The 17,348-nt window shown below is 55.5% G+C and overlaps 1 protein-coding gene across 3 annotated transcripts in view; it reads right to left on the bottom strand.

The window, feature by feature from the left end:
• Positions 1–2,134: 2,134 nt before the first annotated feature.
• LMO1 (LIM domain only 1) overlaps positions 2,135–17,348 on the bottom strand; it is a 40,241-nt gene continuing 25,027 nt past the window's right edge. For all 3 annotated transcript variants that reach the window (XM_080817757.1, XM_080817756.1, XM_080817755.1), the window contains 3 exons: positions 6,674–6,887; positions 4,017–4,142; positions 2,135–2,526 (listed from right to left, as the gene is read on the bottom strand). In XM_080817757.1, coding sequence (XP_080673883.1) covers positions 2,421–2,526; positions 4,017–4,142; positions 6,674–6,887 — 446 coding nt within the window. In that variant the 3' untranslated portion in view covers positions 2,135–2,420. The remainder of the gene's footprint in view (positions 2,527–4,016; positions 4,143–6,673; positions 6,888–17,348) is intronic.

Genomic DNA, 17,348 nt, shown 5'->3' with positions numbered 1-17,348 from the left:
ATGTTAACCCCAGCTCTCGTAAGCATAGCACTTCACAGTATAGATCTCTGCCTCGTGGCTTCCCTGGGAAACAGATCAGCCCCCGTCCTGGACGGGGACCACGACACAGGCTTAAGAGGGGCCCTGGTGTTGGATCTGGCATGTTCTGCCACATGAACTGGGGAAGACCCCCAGCAGGGTCTGCGGAGGGCAGAGGAGGGCTGGGGTCCTCCTAGAAGGCCGGCTCTGCTCTCGGGGGCTTCCAGAGGCCGGCTGCCTGATGCGGAGTCTATCTCATTGTGAGTGAATTAATTGTTGTGCAACCTAGAGCGGTGAGACAAGTTAATTACATAATTACTGCAAAACGACATGTTATTTCATGGCTGCAATATGGGAACTCTGTTGGAAACAATTGTAATTGCCCAGAAACAGCATTCGAGTGGCTCCGTTATCTCTCGATAACCATGTAATTAACTTGTGTTACAACTTCATCTGCAGTAAACTCTGAAGTTAGGAATTGGGGGCCTAGGGGTGGGCACAGCCCTCCTTGGCCTGAGGGCCCGGGGAGGGTCTGGCACAGGGTGGGGAGTTCTGTTACCAATCAGGGAAATGATTCGCTTTTCCAAGCTGAGGGAGAAAATTCCTCACTACAGACTCCAGTCCTCAAAATCACACACTCCGACTCGGTCCCCATCTCACATGGCCACTCACAGCTCCCCAGTTCCACAGTCACATCAGACACATCACACAAAAACCCCACTGCAGCCAAGCCACCTGGCTCTTTGCCACTCTTCTCTGTCACAGGAGGGGGACACCCCACAGATGAGAACCCCTGTGCCAAGATCCTTGGCCCTAGTGATCCCTGCCCACGGATTGGGCCACCAACCACAAAACCACCATGTGGGGAGGAAGCCTGCTCCCAGAGCCCCAAAGGCCCGGCCATGCTCCCACGTCACTCTCAGTGGAGGAGCAGGCCTGGGGCAGGGTGACACGTGGTTCCCCATCCAGGAGCAGGCAGAGCTGGAAGCAGCGAGCAGGCTCCATCCACCCGGGGCTCTGGGCCAAGTCCAGGGTGAGAACAGTCCCCGGAGAAGGAGGAGCAAGTGGCCTGACGGTGGGGGGGAAGCCTGTCCACACAGCCTTCCCCATCCAGGCTTTGGATCCAAGCAGTCCCTATTTGTCATACCATTCATTGCCCAGCCGGGGCATGGAAAACGCCCTGGGCGTCTGGCTGGATGGCTGTCCCCGCCTACTTCTGCCTACATACCCATCCACTTGTGTATCCTTGTCTCCTGCCTGACAGCATGCACATCTGTCTGACTGCGTGTGTCTACTGGATGGGCTGTCTCTGACTCTCCGCTGTTGTCGCAAGTGGTCGTGGTCCGCGGAAGGCCACTGGCCTGTCCCAGGTTTCCCTGTGGGGTTCGTCCTCACTGTGCTGGTCTCCGCTTGCTTTCCTGGCTTTCTCCATCCTTCTCAAGGGCAGGGACTGTGTCCGATCCATGATTCATCCGCATGGCTAGTGCTTGCAGCATGGGGCTGAGACAGAGTGGATTAAGGTTTGCTGAATGAATGAATGAAAGCCTCTAGACTGCGTGGGTTGAATACAGGCCAACAAGATTGTTCTTGGTCACCCAGGAGAGCAGAAAGTCGGGCCCCAGGATAGGCCCAAGCTGCAGGGAGGAGACAGCAAAGGCTGTCCATCACCCTGAAATGGAAGAGGGGTTTGTGAAAGGTATTCCCAAAGTAGCAGGCTCGGGATTCAGGGTCTTACTGTGGGAACAGGTCAAGGCTGGGTTCCTGGCTGGTGGTCTCGGTGGAGGGAGGCCACACAGTAACCCAGGGAAGGGAGGGTTTCATCTTGCTTCTCTTTATCTTGGGGGCCAGGGTATAGGCTCTTCCAGGAGGAGGGGAGGACACCCCGGTCCCACCTCTGGCTGTGGGATACATGGGCTTGTCCCCTTCCCTCCAGCTTCTACCCCCTAAAGCCCACCTGGAGCTCCCCTGCCCTGCCCATCAATAGCACACACTGCAGCCCCAGGTCCTGCTCTGTGCCCGGCTTTAGGGAGCCCAGGGGAGGGCCCTGTTCCACTCCCAAGTAGAGGAGAGGGACCCCCAGGTCTGTATCAGTCAGGTGATCAACGCACAGTAACCTCCCCGGAAACATTCATAAGTTTAATCCACGCCAGTAATAAAATCGCATTACATTTCTCATAAAATAAATGTTCCCATTTATATACAGAAGACAGACTGTACAGGCCCAGCCTGGCCCCAGGAGGGGTCACACACAGACGGGCAGCGGAGGAAGGGCCGTCCCTCCCATCGAGGACGGAGGAGTTCTAATTGGCAGGAGAGTGGCTGGCCGGCCAGGCGGGTGGGTAGACGGGCAGACGGGCAGACAGGCAGACGGACAGATGGGCCTGGAGGCCAGGCGCTGGGCATTACTGAACCTGGGATTCAAAGGTGCCATTGAGCTGTCCCTCCTCATAGTCCATCTGACACAAGATCATGTTGTTCTTCAGGAAGAATTTGTCTCCCACACAAAATCTGGAAAATCCAAGCAGGAGAGAGAGGCCATGGAGGGGTCCCAGTGGATGGTGGGGGCTCCAGACAGGCCCAGCCCAGCCCAGGAGGTGGACATGTGAGAACTGAGGTCCTGGAGAGTTTGTTCCTTCAACTTTCCAGAAGGGATCCCTTACAGGTCTCATAGCAAACCCGGTCAATCACCCTGGGTCAGCCCAGTCCTCATCCAGGCCCTGTAGTCTGGGGTGTAGGACAGACAGATGGACAAGACTGGGCCATAGTTGGGTCTTCCCTGGAGGGGTGGGGTTGGTGGGAAGCTGTAGGAATATCCTACCCCAGTCCCGGAGAGGGAGAAAGAGAGAGAAGGACAAAGAAACAGAAAAAGACCGAGAGAGGAGACAGGTGGAGAGAGGTAGAAATAGGGGAGGAGGAAGGGGTCAAATGTTTGATTTTTCTATCCTTCTGTTCCTTTTCCCAACTTAAGAGGATGACTCAGTGAAACTCTTCCTTTGAACAGAATCTGTAGGTTTCCTGGAGCATCCTTCCAGAAGGAGGTGACCCTGTCCTACCATCTTCCCTCTCACCCAGAGAAGACCTTGCTTTGCTACCTGCCTGCAACGCGCCCCCACCCCGCCCCGTCCTTCTAAAGTATGGGAGGATTAGGCTCTTTCCCCAAAGATGACCCCAGGGTGGCTAGGCCTTCAGCCAGACTCCTGGGTCATAGGCTCAGTCCCAGCAGATCCCAATCCCACCACCAGGTGGCACTGCAACTTCACCAAGCCCTCTTAGCCGCGGGTCTGTCCGAGCGCCACCCCCCCCCCCCCCCCCCGCCATCCCCCTTGGCCTTCCCTACAGGTCCCTCTGGACCTCATCCTCTGGGAACACTTGGAGGAACCCCTTCCTGACATGGGGGCTCCTGAGAAAAGGTCTTGTCTTCCAGTGTTAGTCCCCCAGACAGGGCTGAGAAGTTCTGGCCTCTTAGGTCCCTGGGGCCTCCCACAGGGCTGGGACATGGTGTAAGGGTCAGAAAGTGGCTGGGCTGGACCCAGACTCACAGGAGTGAGTAGCTGTTCCCATCAGGGCATTCCCTTCCAGGCACAGGAACTCCTCACTGAAATGTAGAAACATGCACATACGTATGGCCCAGTAGACCCCTGACACATGCACATTTGAATGTGTGCATGTTCGTACTCATTTGTCATGTGCACACAGCACACACACGCCTGCCTTGTACATGCACGTTTAAAAATCCACACACACGCATGTTTATACATAGTAAGCACATGCATGTGTGACCCATCACACCCACACAGACGTGGGCCCTCCAAGCACATACACAACAGTGCCAGAGGGCACACATCTGGCTATGGGGCTCAGGCATACACGAAACACACATATGCACATGCATGCTCATGACCACACGACATCTGAGCCCGTGCATGTTTGCACGTACGCACTCGCAGTGCACCGGCCCCGCAGGCAGCTGCTGGGGTCTGCTCTAGGTATGCACTCACCTCTGGTTGCAGAGCTGGCAAGCGAAGCAGTCGAGGTGATACACATTGTCCCGGGCCCGCATCACCATCTCAAAGGCTGGGATCAGCTTGCTGCAGGCAGCGCAGTTGCCCGTGGTGCCAAAAAGCCTGCCAGGTGTAGGGTGCAGAGGGCTCAGGGGCTGGTCAGGGTTGGGGGGCAGAGGAATGGCCTCTACCCGGGGCCCTGCGGGTCCCTACTCCTGGGTGCTTGGCAGGTGGGCTTAGGCAAGGGGGAAGGAACACAGAGGGCAGCCTCTGGATTCTGCTAAGAGATTGGGCTTCAGAGAAATCAGTTCAGCCACCCATGGAGGGCAGTGTAGGGGCTCCAGGGTTGGGTGACACTGTCCTTCTCTGGGATGGGCTGACAAGATCCCCCTCCCAGGCTCCCACTGGGGCTGGGCTACTGGGACCTAGGGCCAGTGGAAGAACACTGGGCTGGGCCATGAGCTAGGACTCGAGTCACACGAGCATGAACTCAGGGGCAGTCCACTGGCCCTCAGGCAGGTCCTGGGTCTCTCTGAGCCTCCTTTATTTTGACTATAAAATGGAGACTGAAGAGCATTCTTTGCAGGCTTGTTGTGGAAACTTCGGTTAAGTTCTCAGTCCTGGACCACTTAGTGAATGCCTCCACTGAGTGTGTTTGCCACGTGCCAGGCTGTGTTCTGAGGGCTGTACTGAGATCAACTCATTTAATTCGACAACAACCCTATGGGGTGGTCTTTTTCAGCAACCAACTCACTGGGTGACTTGCCTAAATCCCTTTTTCCTCTTCCTGGATCTCAGCATACCCTTTTTCAAAAGGGGGTTCTGGACTAGGTGATCCTGCTCAAAGATGCTTCTAAAATAGGACCAATGCCCAAAGAAAGTTCCAAGACCATCTGGCCCAAAGCCTCTTTCACACAGGCATTCCCTCCTCCTAGCTGCTGGTTGCAGAGCTCTGGGATGGGGCGCTCACTTTCTCCCCATGTAGGCCAGTCTCGGGCCAGGTATTCCAATGGTTGAAGCCCCCACCCAGGCTCCCCTTTGCTTCTTTTCTGCACACTGGCTGAACAAGTCCCAAGTGAGGCAAGGGGGCTGAGAGGCAGGCGAGAGACCCCCTAATCCTTGATTTGTCCAGCCCAAGCCCAGGCGCCTGCTGCTCAAGCTTGGCTCCATTGTTCATCAGCCTGAGCTGCCTGGTGGCTCAGATTAAGGCAGACAAAGACTGGGCTGCAACATCTGCCTGCCAAGGGGGGGGCCCCACTGCCCCCAGTGGCTGCAGGGGGCAGCCTTCGGAGAGGCCTCTCTGGGGAGGAGCCGCCCCAGGAAGCCCCACCCCCACCCCAGCCCACTGACCTACCTGGCCCCAAAGTCATTCCTTGGCCTCTGCCAGAGCCCAGAAACAATACCTTCAGCTCCAGTAGGTGGCAGGACTCAGAATGCATGTGGGTGCTTAGACCCTGCTGGGGAGTCCGTCCTACACTGTGGCCCCTCCCGCCCAGGTCCCGGGGACCCCTGGGTTGGTATGCCAACTCTCCTCAACCTGGGAGGTCTAGCCCCCAGGGGTTGTCTGAAACCTTCTGACTTGGAGGTCATTGAGGGGGGAGTCCTCCTGGCCTCCTCCTCCTGGCCTCAACCTTTTCCTCCAGCCCAGCAAGGAGCACTGAGTCACACAGGTCCTAGATTATCGCGATACTTAAAAAACTTCTGGCTGAAGGCAGAAGTTGAAAGAGAAGGTGCAGGCAGGTAAACCCTAGCCTCTTCCCGAAAGTAGGGCAGCATCTGCTGATAACCCTGCCCACTACCATGGCCCAGACCTGAGCAGTGGGAGGCCCCCCGCGAAGCCCTTGCCTGACCTGTTAATTAATGCAATGGGCCTTCCTTCCTCGCAAGGCCCGGCCTTGGCCACCCAGCCAAATGTAAATGCTGGGTCTCAGCCAAGGCCCCCACTTTGTGGCCTCCTTCCAGCCTTGCTGATGTCATAAATGGCCTAAGGGAGGGTTAATTGGGGGAGATAGCCCCAGGGAATAGGATTTAGGTTGTGGGGGGTGGGCGGGTTAGAGCTCCAAGGAATGCGAGCTGGGGAAGCTTTAGTCTTCATAATTAACTATTCACAGAGGGACAAAATGCTGCTTGGAGAAGGTCAGAAGCTAGAGAGTTCAGAGCTAGTTCAAACCCAGGTCTTTAAGCTCCAACATCAGTGGTCCTTCTCCCAGGGTCTGGCTACCTGCCAGATGCCCCAGGCACCCAGGTGTCTAATGCCAGGGCCCGCTGGGCATGGGGAAGAGGAGGCAAGGAGACTTCCCCAGGCAGGAGGGGCCCAGGGAAGTCAGAGCTTGACCACCTGGTCCTGGAAGGCCTCTGAGGTGTCTCCTCCCAGATTCCAGGGACGGGTTGGGTCAGAAGCACCTGACAAACAGAGCCAGGCTGGTACCCTTGGGAAACTTATCTCAGGTGTCCCATGGTCGCAAAGGCTGGCTCAGGCTCTGTGCTGGGTGCTGAGCCAAGCAGCTGACAGTGGGGCTCTGTGGACATCTGGGGGAGCAGGGCTGGGCCGGGATGGTCGGGGATGAGCACTCAGGGCCTGGGTTAGAGGCAGGGGAAGAGCCACGCTGGGCCTGGGGGTGGGGGGTGGGGGCTGGGGCCGGCGGGAGGCGCACCTCAGGTAGTCTCGCCGGCACAGAATGAGGTTGGCCTTGGTGTAGAGGGTGGAGCCCACCTCCCCCAGGCGGCAGTCACAGCAGGCACACTTGAGGCAGTCCTCGTGCCAGTACTTGTCCAGTGCCTTGAGCAGGTAGCGGTCCTTGATCTTGCGGTTGCAGCCTGCACAGCCCTTCTGCTTGCCTTTGGGCTGGACGGAGAGCATGGGCACGCCTGTGGATAGATGGACGACAGACGGACGGACACGGTATTGACTCTGTGGCTCCGGGGCTCGGGCCCATCCCCTCGAGGAATGGGAGCCCACTGCTTCTCCCTGTTGTCCTCTTCAGGGTGGGGGCTCCCAGTCCTCACTTGCTCCCCAGCAAGCCCCCGCCCCGACCCTGGCCCCGGGGTCCTGCCCTTTGGGCCACATGGCACCGGCTGTTACCCCCGCCAGCAGAGGTCCCTCCAGAAGCTGCAGGCAGCCTGTGGAGCTCCACATCAGCTTGGCTGCACAGCACACGCGTGGCCGCAAGGCCTAGCCCCCGAGCTGTTTGTCCCCATCTGGCCACAGCCTCCTGTGCAGTCTGCTTGCCAGGAAGCCTGAACTCTCCTCATGCAGCCCCATCTGCCTGGCTCTTCCGGCAGCCCTAAGAACTGAATCTCACAGTGGGCTTGGGTCCACTGCGACTCCCAGATCTTTTGGCTACCTCGAGACTTGCACCCAGGACCCTTTCACCCTCAATCAGCCTACGGACTCTTGGTTCACTCCTGTGGAACTGTGGCGGTATCAGGAAGAGTGTGGGATGCCCCACGACACTCCCAGTGGGGAGCAGAAGCTCTGGGGGTCCCCACGGAGTGAGCAGGGAGACAGCAGGGCCTGGCCTCCTCTGGGCTCTCCTCAGCAATGCTTCCAGCTAGATTCAAACTTCCTACCTGCCCTGGCCTGAGGCCGGGGAGGTTCTGAGTCTCTGAACCCTTGCTCTGCCCACCAGGACACAGTCTCTGGACCATGGGGTTCCCCCCACCCTGCCCCCAGGACCCATGCATGCCTCTCAACATACAAGAAAAACTACAAAAGCTAGGAATTTCAGCATGGAGTTTACTGGAAGGAGAAGCTGAGCTCCCAGCAGGTAAGTATGTGCACTCACGCACACCCCATGCACACAGGCCTAGCGTGTAGGCACGTGCGTGTGTGTGCACAGAAACTCAGGCTCCTAGCCCCAGGCCATAGGGGCACAAGCAGTGACCGCAGGGAGCAACACCAAGGAGGAGGTGGGGACAGAGGTCATCCTGAGTCTGGACATCCAACACGGAGCCCTGAGGCATGACTGTGGTGAAGACTGCTTGGAGTGAAGTGCAGGGAGTCTCAGAGTCGAGACCCAGGACTGGGGCAGGTGTGGGGCACCTATACGAGCTGCCTGAGAACCCCTCATGAAGACGGTGGGGGTGAGGGTGTGCCTTCCCTGACCAAGGCTCAGGAGCACAGAGGAGGCCCCTCTGGAGGGAAGAGCCCCCCTTTCCTGCCTCCCTGGCTCTCCACCAAGCCCATGAAGTCTGCCCTCCTCCTGGCCCCGTCCTCTCCAAGGGACCCCAGCACTCTCCAGGGGACCTGGGTTCAGTTCCCACTCCCTCGTATCCCTCTTATCCTCCTATCCCTGCCTCCACCCACTGCCCTCGGCCCAGAGTTGGAGCGGCTTCCTTCCCGGTGTCTGACCCTTCCTCAGACTTGAGAAGAGAAGCAGCCTCCAAGAGGCTTCAGCCTTAGAATCCACAGATGTCAGGCCAGAAGGCCCCTCCGAGCTCTTCCAGGCAAATGCTCTAAGGAATGGTGGGGAAACTGAGGCACAGGTCTGAAGGCAAGGTCTAGTATAAGCCACTCATCACCCAGCAGGCTCTGGGGGTCCTCCCTGCTGCTGTGCTTTGCTGCCTCTTCAGACCTTTCTTGGGGAGGAGGCCTTCTAGGGCCCGGGAGCAGGACAGGTGACGGCAGAGGGGACGCCGCACTGACTGGCAGTGGACTCTCCTCCCTCCTTCCTCCAGTCCCTGCAGGGCCTGTTAGCTGGGATGCCTGCTGCCTAATTTCCTTAATGCAGCTCTAAAGGTTAATTGGTCTGAGAGAGTGATGAGGCTGAGGATGACTATGTCCTCAGGCCTGCCTGTGTCTCCTCTGCCAGGGTCCAGTCTAGTCACAGAGCTCTGAGGAGGCCGCGGGAGCCAGCTGGGGAGCAGGCAGCCCTGAGAGCCAAGGGAGCTCTGAAGGGTTCCTTCCAGGGCCAGACCTACAGGGTGTGGGAAAATGGGGGAGGGGTCTGGAGAGCTGGATGTGAGGAGGTCTTTGGAAGGACTGTCCCTGGGTCCTGTGGAGGGAATACCCAGCCAGCACAGCTGTAAATACAGACTCACCAACTTGCAAAATCTCAGGCCGGGTCTCTAGGATAGGCCCATCAAGGCTGGTTTTCCCCTTACGTACCTGGACAGGCAGCAGCCTGAGCCCCCCCTCCCCAAGAGAGGTCTGGCATGGCTCCTGGACAGGCTGGCCTTTAGAGCTAAGGCCCCAGCACGCCTAGCCGCAGAGCCCGCGGAGCTGTGATCTGTAGCACTGGCTGGGCCTGGAACTGACAGGACCCGGGAAGGCCGTGAGGAGCAAAGCCACAAGCCAGTCCAGGTCCTCTGCGCCCTGCCCATGCCTGGGCTGGCTCTGGCCCACGGCGGGGCTCCATAAGGCCTGGGAACTCTGTTTCCTGGGCCCTGGAGAACTCTTAAGAAGCCACAAGACTTCTGCCAAACAGTGTCTGATGTCCACCGACGCACAGAACTCCAGCCTGGCTGAGGAGCTCCCAGAGCATATGGGGACCTTGGGCTTTCTCTGCCTAGAAAGGCTGAGGTCCTGGGAGAAGTCTGACTCACTCCTTCCTTCTTTACCGAGCACCCACACTGTGTTTGCTCTCTCATAGGGCTGGTTCAGGAGACCTGAAAACACTCCTGAAAAGGCAAGGAGGTTTAAAGGGGCCATCTCTCCTGTTCCCCAAATGGAGTGAGATGTTCCCCAGAGGGTCAAGGCTTGCCCTCGCAGCCCTGCCTCCCCAACCCCCACCCAGCCCGCCAGTCAGCCCTGCAGACACCTCTTCCCTCCCTCCCTCCCCTGCCTGGCTCTGGGAGCTGAGCCTCGGGCCATGCACTTTCCATTAAGGAGATAGCATCCCTTTGCTGAAGTCCATTTGGGATCCATTTTAGTGTTATCTAAAAATCAAATCTACATGGTAATCCTTTTAATGTACTCCTGACTTTAGAAAAAAAACAGCTTTGCGCTCCTTCAGGAAAGGTTTTAAAGCATTACCCAGTAATTACTACTCACCCATGAAAACACTGATATTTTACAATGGATGATGTTTGAGCCTGCCCACACGCATGGGCACACACTCAGACACACGCGGGACCCAGCAAAATAAACCAGTTCACATAGCCCATGTGTTACCCCTACATCTCAGGGTGTGGGGGGGATGCCAGTTGAGGGGAGGCAGGCCAAACCCCAGCCCGCCTCTATGCCAGGCAGGCTGATAGGAGGAGGAGGCAGCCTGCGGGTCTGACTCATCGGCTGCCAGACACTTACCCTCGGCTCTTTAATCTGGGGAAAAGCCAGACAGTCCCAGTGACCAGGAGGGACTGCCAGAGGTCATTCAGCTCTTCCTGTACCCACTCTCCAGCCAGGAGAGAAGCCCTTCTCTTCACTTGGACCCCCCGGGGGTCTGCCACGTCAGACTCAAGTAAGTCCTCAGTAATCCCTGCCCAGCTATCCCAGGCCAAGCTCGCCGCCCCCCATATCGGGTATGTGAACTTCTCCAAACTGCCAAGCCCACCGGCTCCCAGTCCCCCTGATGCCTCCCTCCAGCTTGGACAGCAGGCTGAGCCCAGCTGGGGAGCACTCCTGCTACCTCCCACAAGCTCCTCCAAAGCCAGTCCTCTACCCGCCAAAGCCCACCCCACCCAGCCCTGGGTCACTCCCAGCTAGGCCCTGCGCCACTGCGGCCACTGCTGGCAACTCCAGCTGGCACCAGAGACCCCCTCCCACATGCTAGCTTGTCCTGCTTGGCACTGCGGGACCTGGTCCCTGCAGAATCCTAGAATAATATCCCTCTCCAACCTGCATATGGACCTGGTCTGCTTCTATCCCAGCACCTTCCCTCCACCACGGCTCCAGGAAGAAATGCCTTGCTCTACCCACCCCACCTGCCACCCAAAGTCAGAGTCAGCAGTGGCTGTGAGGTGCAGGGCACAGAGCTTGAAGTCAGAGAGCCTGCTTTACAGCCTGAGCACTGTCCCAAGGAGCTCGAGGGCCTGGCGCAAATCCCCCATCTTTCTGACTTGCTTCTGTGAAATGGGGAGCCAAAAAGATGGTGGCGAGGACAGAACAAGGTCACGCATACTAAGGCACAGCAGAATCTGGCTTCCAGGGGGGACTGACACGGAAACTGGGGAGTATTCTTAATATGCGTCCCAGGATGCCCTCCCCCTGTTCTGACCCTTGTTTCCTTCAACTTTTTATCTTGACACAATTTCAGGCCTTCAGAGAAGTTGCAAAATAGAAAGAATTCCTGTCCACCTTTTGCCTAGATTCCCTAAATAGGAGCATTTTACCATATTTGCTTTATCCTTCTCTATATAGCTACCTATGATTTTTTCCCTGACTCATTTGCGAGTTGGGTTCAGACAGGAAGGCTCACACTCCTAAATACTTTGATGCGTTTTTCCCAAAAGCAAGGACATTCTCTCACATAGCCACAATACAATTAACAAAACCAGGAAATTATCCTTGATCTAACACTATTACTTGCGGACTTCATTCAGATCTGACCGATTCCCCCAATAATACCCTTTATGGCAAACTAACATTCTGGATCCTGCATCGCTTTCACTTGTCAAGTTTAGTCTGTTTAAATGTGAAAGAATTCCCAAGCCTCTCTTTGTGTTTCAAGACACTAGCATTTTTGAAGAGTCCAGGCCGGTTACGGAGTACCCTTCAGTTTGGGTTTGTGACGCCTTTGACGGTGTGACTTTAATTCCTCTGTGCTTCAGTTTTCTTTGTTGTCAAATGAGTATGAAAACAGTCCGCATCTCACAGAGATGCCGTGAGGAATCAGGGAGCCAGTCTCTGCGAAGTGCTTAGGACTGACGGACCCGGCAGGCAAAGGTTAGCTCTGATCAGTGTCACTTTGTCTGGCACAGGGGAAGGGATGACCTTAGTCACAGCTCCATCTCAGGCCTCTAAAATAGTGATGATCACAAACTTCGAGGCAAATACACGGATTTGAATGTGTGACCCTGGTTAAAGTCACATAGGCACTGGCTTCAGTCCAGCGTCACCCGAAGAACAGTCCCGTGGTCGCGGCAGACACGTGTAGGAGGAAGCAGTGCTGCCTGGCTGATGGGCAAGCAGGTGGGAAGGGATCACTATGGCAGCTCAGGGCAGGCCCTCCGGGGGCCACAGGTGGGTGTTCCCTTGGCAGCTCTCGTCATCTCTGTATGTGTCTCAGTGGTGCTTCTAAACCTGTCTCCACACACCGCAGCTCGGCTACCTGGGGCAGAAGCTGGGCTCCCCTGGGGCTTGTTATTCCCATTTTACCAAGGAGAAGACTGAGGCCCAAGAATGGTTCCAACCTGTCAGGGGACACATGGGTAGAATGGGACAGTGCTGGGATTTGAATCCCGGGTCCAAGCCCTGGCTTTGGTGTTGGCTATGCTCTCAGACTGTGTGCTACGAACCTCTTGAGGTGCTTGTGGACCCCAGGCGGGAGGCATTAAAACAAAGAGCGACAGAGACTCAGGACACGCCTGCAAACATGCACAGCAGCACACGGGTGCTCGTGTGCAGACATGTAAACACACACATGTACGCCAGCTCCATGAGAGGTGGGACTGTGCCGATTCTCCCCACGATGGTTTCATCCTGCAGCCTGGTACAATGCTGGCATCTAGCAGCTGCTCGCACACACCCCTGCATCCGCGCACATGCGTGATGGGCGTGCTCAGGTATTACACACACCTACGCACAAGTGGTCACAGCACCTTTACTGCCTTTTAAAACACAACATTTCCGGGCACCTGGGTGGCTCAGTGGGTTAAGACTCTGCCTTTGGCTCAGGTCATGATCTCAGGGTCCTGGGATCGAGCCCCACATCAGGCTCTCTGCTCAGTGGGGAGCCTGCTTCCCCCTCTCTCTCTGCCTGCCTCTCTGCCGACTTGTGATCTCTGTCTGTCAAATAAATAAATAAAATCTTTAAAAAAAAACACACAAAAAACCCACAGCATTTCCAAAAGTAGATGGTCACTCAAAATTGAGCTCTGATTTGAGCAAAACCCACGAGGAAGAGGCCTGGTGCCTGGTTCTCAACACCACTTTCCTAAGGATAGGGAAGAGTGGGAGCCCCTGGGTTTTACCCACACAGAACCCAGGGCAGTGCTGGGGATTCTCCAGAAAGTCAGTCCCATGCTTTGCATCCGCTCCAGCTGCTGCAGGTGGGGCGGGGTCTGCGGTCTTTGGGGATCTGGGTCATGGCCAAGCTGCAAGGTGCTTGTGCCCACGTGGGCCCACACCTGGGCCTGGAAGGGCAGAGGAGGGTCCCAAACAGAGCCAGCCAGTAGCCCCTCCACAGCATCAGTCCTGTTTAATAAGGAAATTTGAAAGTGTAATCTAATTCCGCAGAATCTCTTTAAATCTCGTTTTCTCAGAAGTAACTTCATTTCGCACGGGCACATCCAGCCTTGTGAGAAGGCCTCCATTTCACACCAGTTTTATCTCCACAATTTCTCGTCTCACTGCACTCCTATCCCAGGGCCTTGCCATGCGGCAGGCGAGGCCTGAACTAATAGCATTTCCTACTCATTTGGAATCAAAAGCCAACGAGAACAACTGTTGAAACGCGTGGCTACAGCCACCTAGAGCACGTTCATTACCACACCTCCGTGCACCCCTTTGCAAGTGGCGTGCTCATTGCATGAGAAGAGGGAGAGAATTCGGGTTCCCGTGGCCTCCAACTCCCCATTGGGCCAGAGGAGGGATGTTGGAGCAGTGGCCAGCTCACTGGAGGACTGGTCCCTTTTGCCCTGGCACTGTCCCTCAAAGGGGCTGGTGGAAGAGGCAGGTGGTGTAGACACAAAGACTAGGGGCCCTGCAGAGAGACGGCCTTGACTTGAATTCTGGCTCCATCGCTTCTCAGCTCTCCTTCAATTTCCCTACCTGCTAAATGAGGACAGCCCACTTTAGAGAATAATTCTGAGGATTAAATTAATGGACAAAAAGTACAATGTATGGATATGAAACACATTGTTTGATATAGTGGCCTAAAAAAATCAGCTAAGGGACATCTGGGTGGCTCAGTTGATTAAGTGTCTGCCTTTGGCTCAGGTCATGATCCCAGGGTCCTGGGATCGAGTCCCCCATCAGGCTCCCTGCTCAGTGGGGAGTCTGTTTCTCTCTCTGCCTGCTGCTCGCCCCTGCTTGTATGTTCTCTCATTCTCTCTCTCTGGCAAATAAATAAATCTTTCTATAAAATCAGCTAAGAAAAATGATCTATGTCTTACGATCCAATTATTCTCTTCCTAGGTATTCCCCCACCAGAAATGACAGTGTATGCCCACCAGAGGGGATGTACAAGGACATCCAGAGCAGTTTTCTTCACAACAGCCCCAACCTGCAAACACCACAAATGCCCATCAACAACAGTGAAATGGATAACAAACTGTGGTGCGCTCACACAGTGGAATACCACACAGCCATGAAGAAGACGGATCACAGGTACACAACAACATGGAGAATCGGACAGCATAATGCTGAATGAAAGAAGCCAGCCAGACACAAAAGCTACATACGGTATAATTCTATCTCTATGCATTACCCAAACAGGCAAAACCGATCTGTGGTGAAAAATGCCAGAATAATGGTGTATGTTATCACGGGGCAGGAGGTTTGAGGAAGCCTGCTAAAGAACTGGAAATGTCTCGGTCTTGATCTGGGTGGTGTTTAAAGGGGTGCACATAAATGCAGAAGCTCGTTGGACTGAACATTTGAGATTTGCACCTCTTACTGCATATATGTTCCACCTCCAAGAAAAAAATAAAGAACTGAGATGGACACGCCTCAGCCAAGACTTTGGAGGCCTCTCCATAAAACCCACCATTTACTCTGTACTCACTACACCTGAGATCTCAGGGAATCCTCGGATTCACTCTGACGTCCTAATGATGGCCCCCATTCAACAGATGAGGAAGCAGAGGCCTAGGGAGGTTCAAGTCCTTACCCAAGGTCACACAGCTAGGAGGCTGCAGGGCAGGGACTGAACCCTCTCCTGGCCAACTCCGGACTTCAGGTTCTCACCCAGCCCACGGCCCATGGCTTCTCTGCACAGACTGATTCGGGAAGGTTTACTGGGGCAGCGTCTGGGTACCCCTATGTGGCCTAGATGCCAGCATGATGCCGGGGTGGGGGCCAGTGGCACTCCTAGAGCAGGGCCTGGGTTAAGAACAGGAGAAATGATGGCAGGGCACAGTCCCTATGCTCCGGTGAGCCACAGGCCACTTCTGCTCCATTGGTGGTTCCACAGGAGCTATAAGCTGTAGCTGCTATGGGACCTTGGAAGGGCTTGGACGTGGGGCCAGAAGGGGGACAGGGCCAGAAGGGGGACCCCCAGAAGGGCTGTGTAGCGGCAGATGTAAGATGCCTGCATTGCAGCCTTGAGAGGGACAAAGAAGCCCTGAGATGGCACATGTCCTCACATGTCCTCAGGGTGGTGGGCTGAGCTGTGAGGGGAGGGCTGGGGTCTTCAGACCCAGTTGCTGGGGGGAGCGGGAGGGGCTCAATCAACAGCCAGGGGCTGGTGTGTGAATGAGGGAAGAGGGGAGGGAGGGGGACCTAGAACGGGGCCCAAATCAGGGTAAGAAACTGAAAGGAGGTCCAGCAATAATTGCCTTCTCTAAAGTGTTAAGTCCCTTCCTGTGTCCATAGCGCATCACAGTAGGGCTGGAGGGAGCACCATGCAGTGCTGTTCCCATATACTTGCAGCTGCTACAGTCATGTTCAACAGTGGGATGATAGTCTTTACTGCCTACTCTGTGCCGAGTGCTTTACATTCGTTAACGCTCATCTTTGTGATGACCAGGAGGTCAGAGAAATCACACAACCTGCCCCATGGCAAGCCTAGGAGTGGCCAAGTGGGGGGGCCTGGGACCCAGGCTGTTGACCCCAGCCCCTTCCTGCTCTAGCTCCTTGCTGCTCCGGCAGTATGGCATCATGTTTTTCCTAAGCATTGGGGAAAGTGAAGTTCTACTTGGACTCAATCTGGTCGCTGCCAAAAGAAGAAAGTTCTAAATACCGCCTGCAGGGTACATCAGGGTAGGACAGGCCTCTGGGCCCCAGTGCCCTCCAGAGGAGCCATTTCCTATGAGGGTGTATTTCTGCAGCAGGTTTTAGGGGATCAAACCTCCTTAGGAATGGTGTGTCCTAAAGCCTGGCCCTGCGGTGACCTTTGAGTGTCTGGAGGTGAAGGTGCTGAGCTGTCTCCACGCACATCTCACAGGCCCTCACTGTTGAGGGAAGCCAAAGCCAGCACAGCCTGGTGGCTGGTGAGGGCTTTCAGGGACCCAGTCCAGACCACACAGGGGCCCGGACGATGCCCTGGAGCAGGTGCAAATGGAAGTAGCTCCCCAAAGACACGCGGTTCTCTGACGATCTTCGGGGGGGACTCAGAGACATTGGAAGCTGCAAGCGCTCTTTGGAGACTGTCACGGGGAATGACACTTCAGTTAACTGCCCAGTGGTCTGCAGGATGAGTGCAGGCCCGCTCTCCCAGCTCTGATTGTTTCTATAAGGTCCCAGCCATACCTCAAAAGCAACAGGTCCCAAACAGGACTCGACCTCTCCTCCCTGAAACCTGGCCCCTTTACCCATACCCCAGGCTTCCTCTCATCACGCTAACACCATCACCCACCCAGATGCTCAGGCCAGAGACTCAGAGTCACCTCAGATCTTCCGTCATCCTCTCTCCCTACTGCTGACTCCCACTTCCCAGACTGCCTCCCCTTTCCATTTCCGGAGCCACCATCATCTTTCGCCACGCTATCAGCATAGCTCCCTACCAGCCTCTCATGTCTACTGTCTACAATCCATTCTCCATACAGCAGCTACAGAAATCTTTCAGAACAAAGTAGGTCAGGTCACTGCTCAGCTTGAAACCCTTCCATAACTTCCAGTGGGCTGAGAATAACATCCACCCTCTTCAACAAGCTTATGATATCCTCATGCAGTCTGGCCCCTGCCTCCACCTCTCATAGTGTGCACCAGCCACATTCCAGATCTCCCTCCTGCCTCAGGGCCTTTGCACATGCTGTTTCCTCACCCCCACCCCCACCCCTCTTTCCCAGAACACCCTTCTCTACGTCTTCATGTGGCTGGCTCCTTCTCATCCTTGGGCTTCAGCTTAAATGTCACCTCCTCAGAGAGGCTTTCCTTGATCACCTTATTTCTTTACTGAAATGATTCCCTGGTCATTTCCTTCTGAGTTTGTAAACATAATTTATAATTGTTTTAGGTTTTTTGTTTTTTGTTTTTTTATGTGTGTGTGATTGTACTTAAGACAATGATCGGTCTCTCTCATAAGAATGAAAGTGCCCTGAGGGCCTATTTTGGGAGTCCTGTCTTAT

The sequence above is a fragment of the Martes martes genome (assembly GCF_963455335.1).
Source record: "Martes martes genome assembly, chromosome: 10".
In the NCBI taxonomy this organism is placed as follows: Eukaryota; Metazoa; Chordata; class Mammalia; order Carnivora; family Mustelidae; genus Martes; species Martes martes.
Note: the sequence above shows the minus strand (reverse complement) of the source record. Positions and strands in the feature narration are given on the sequence as shown.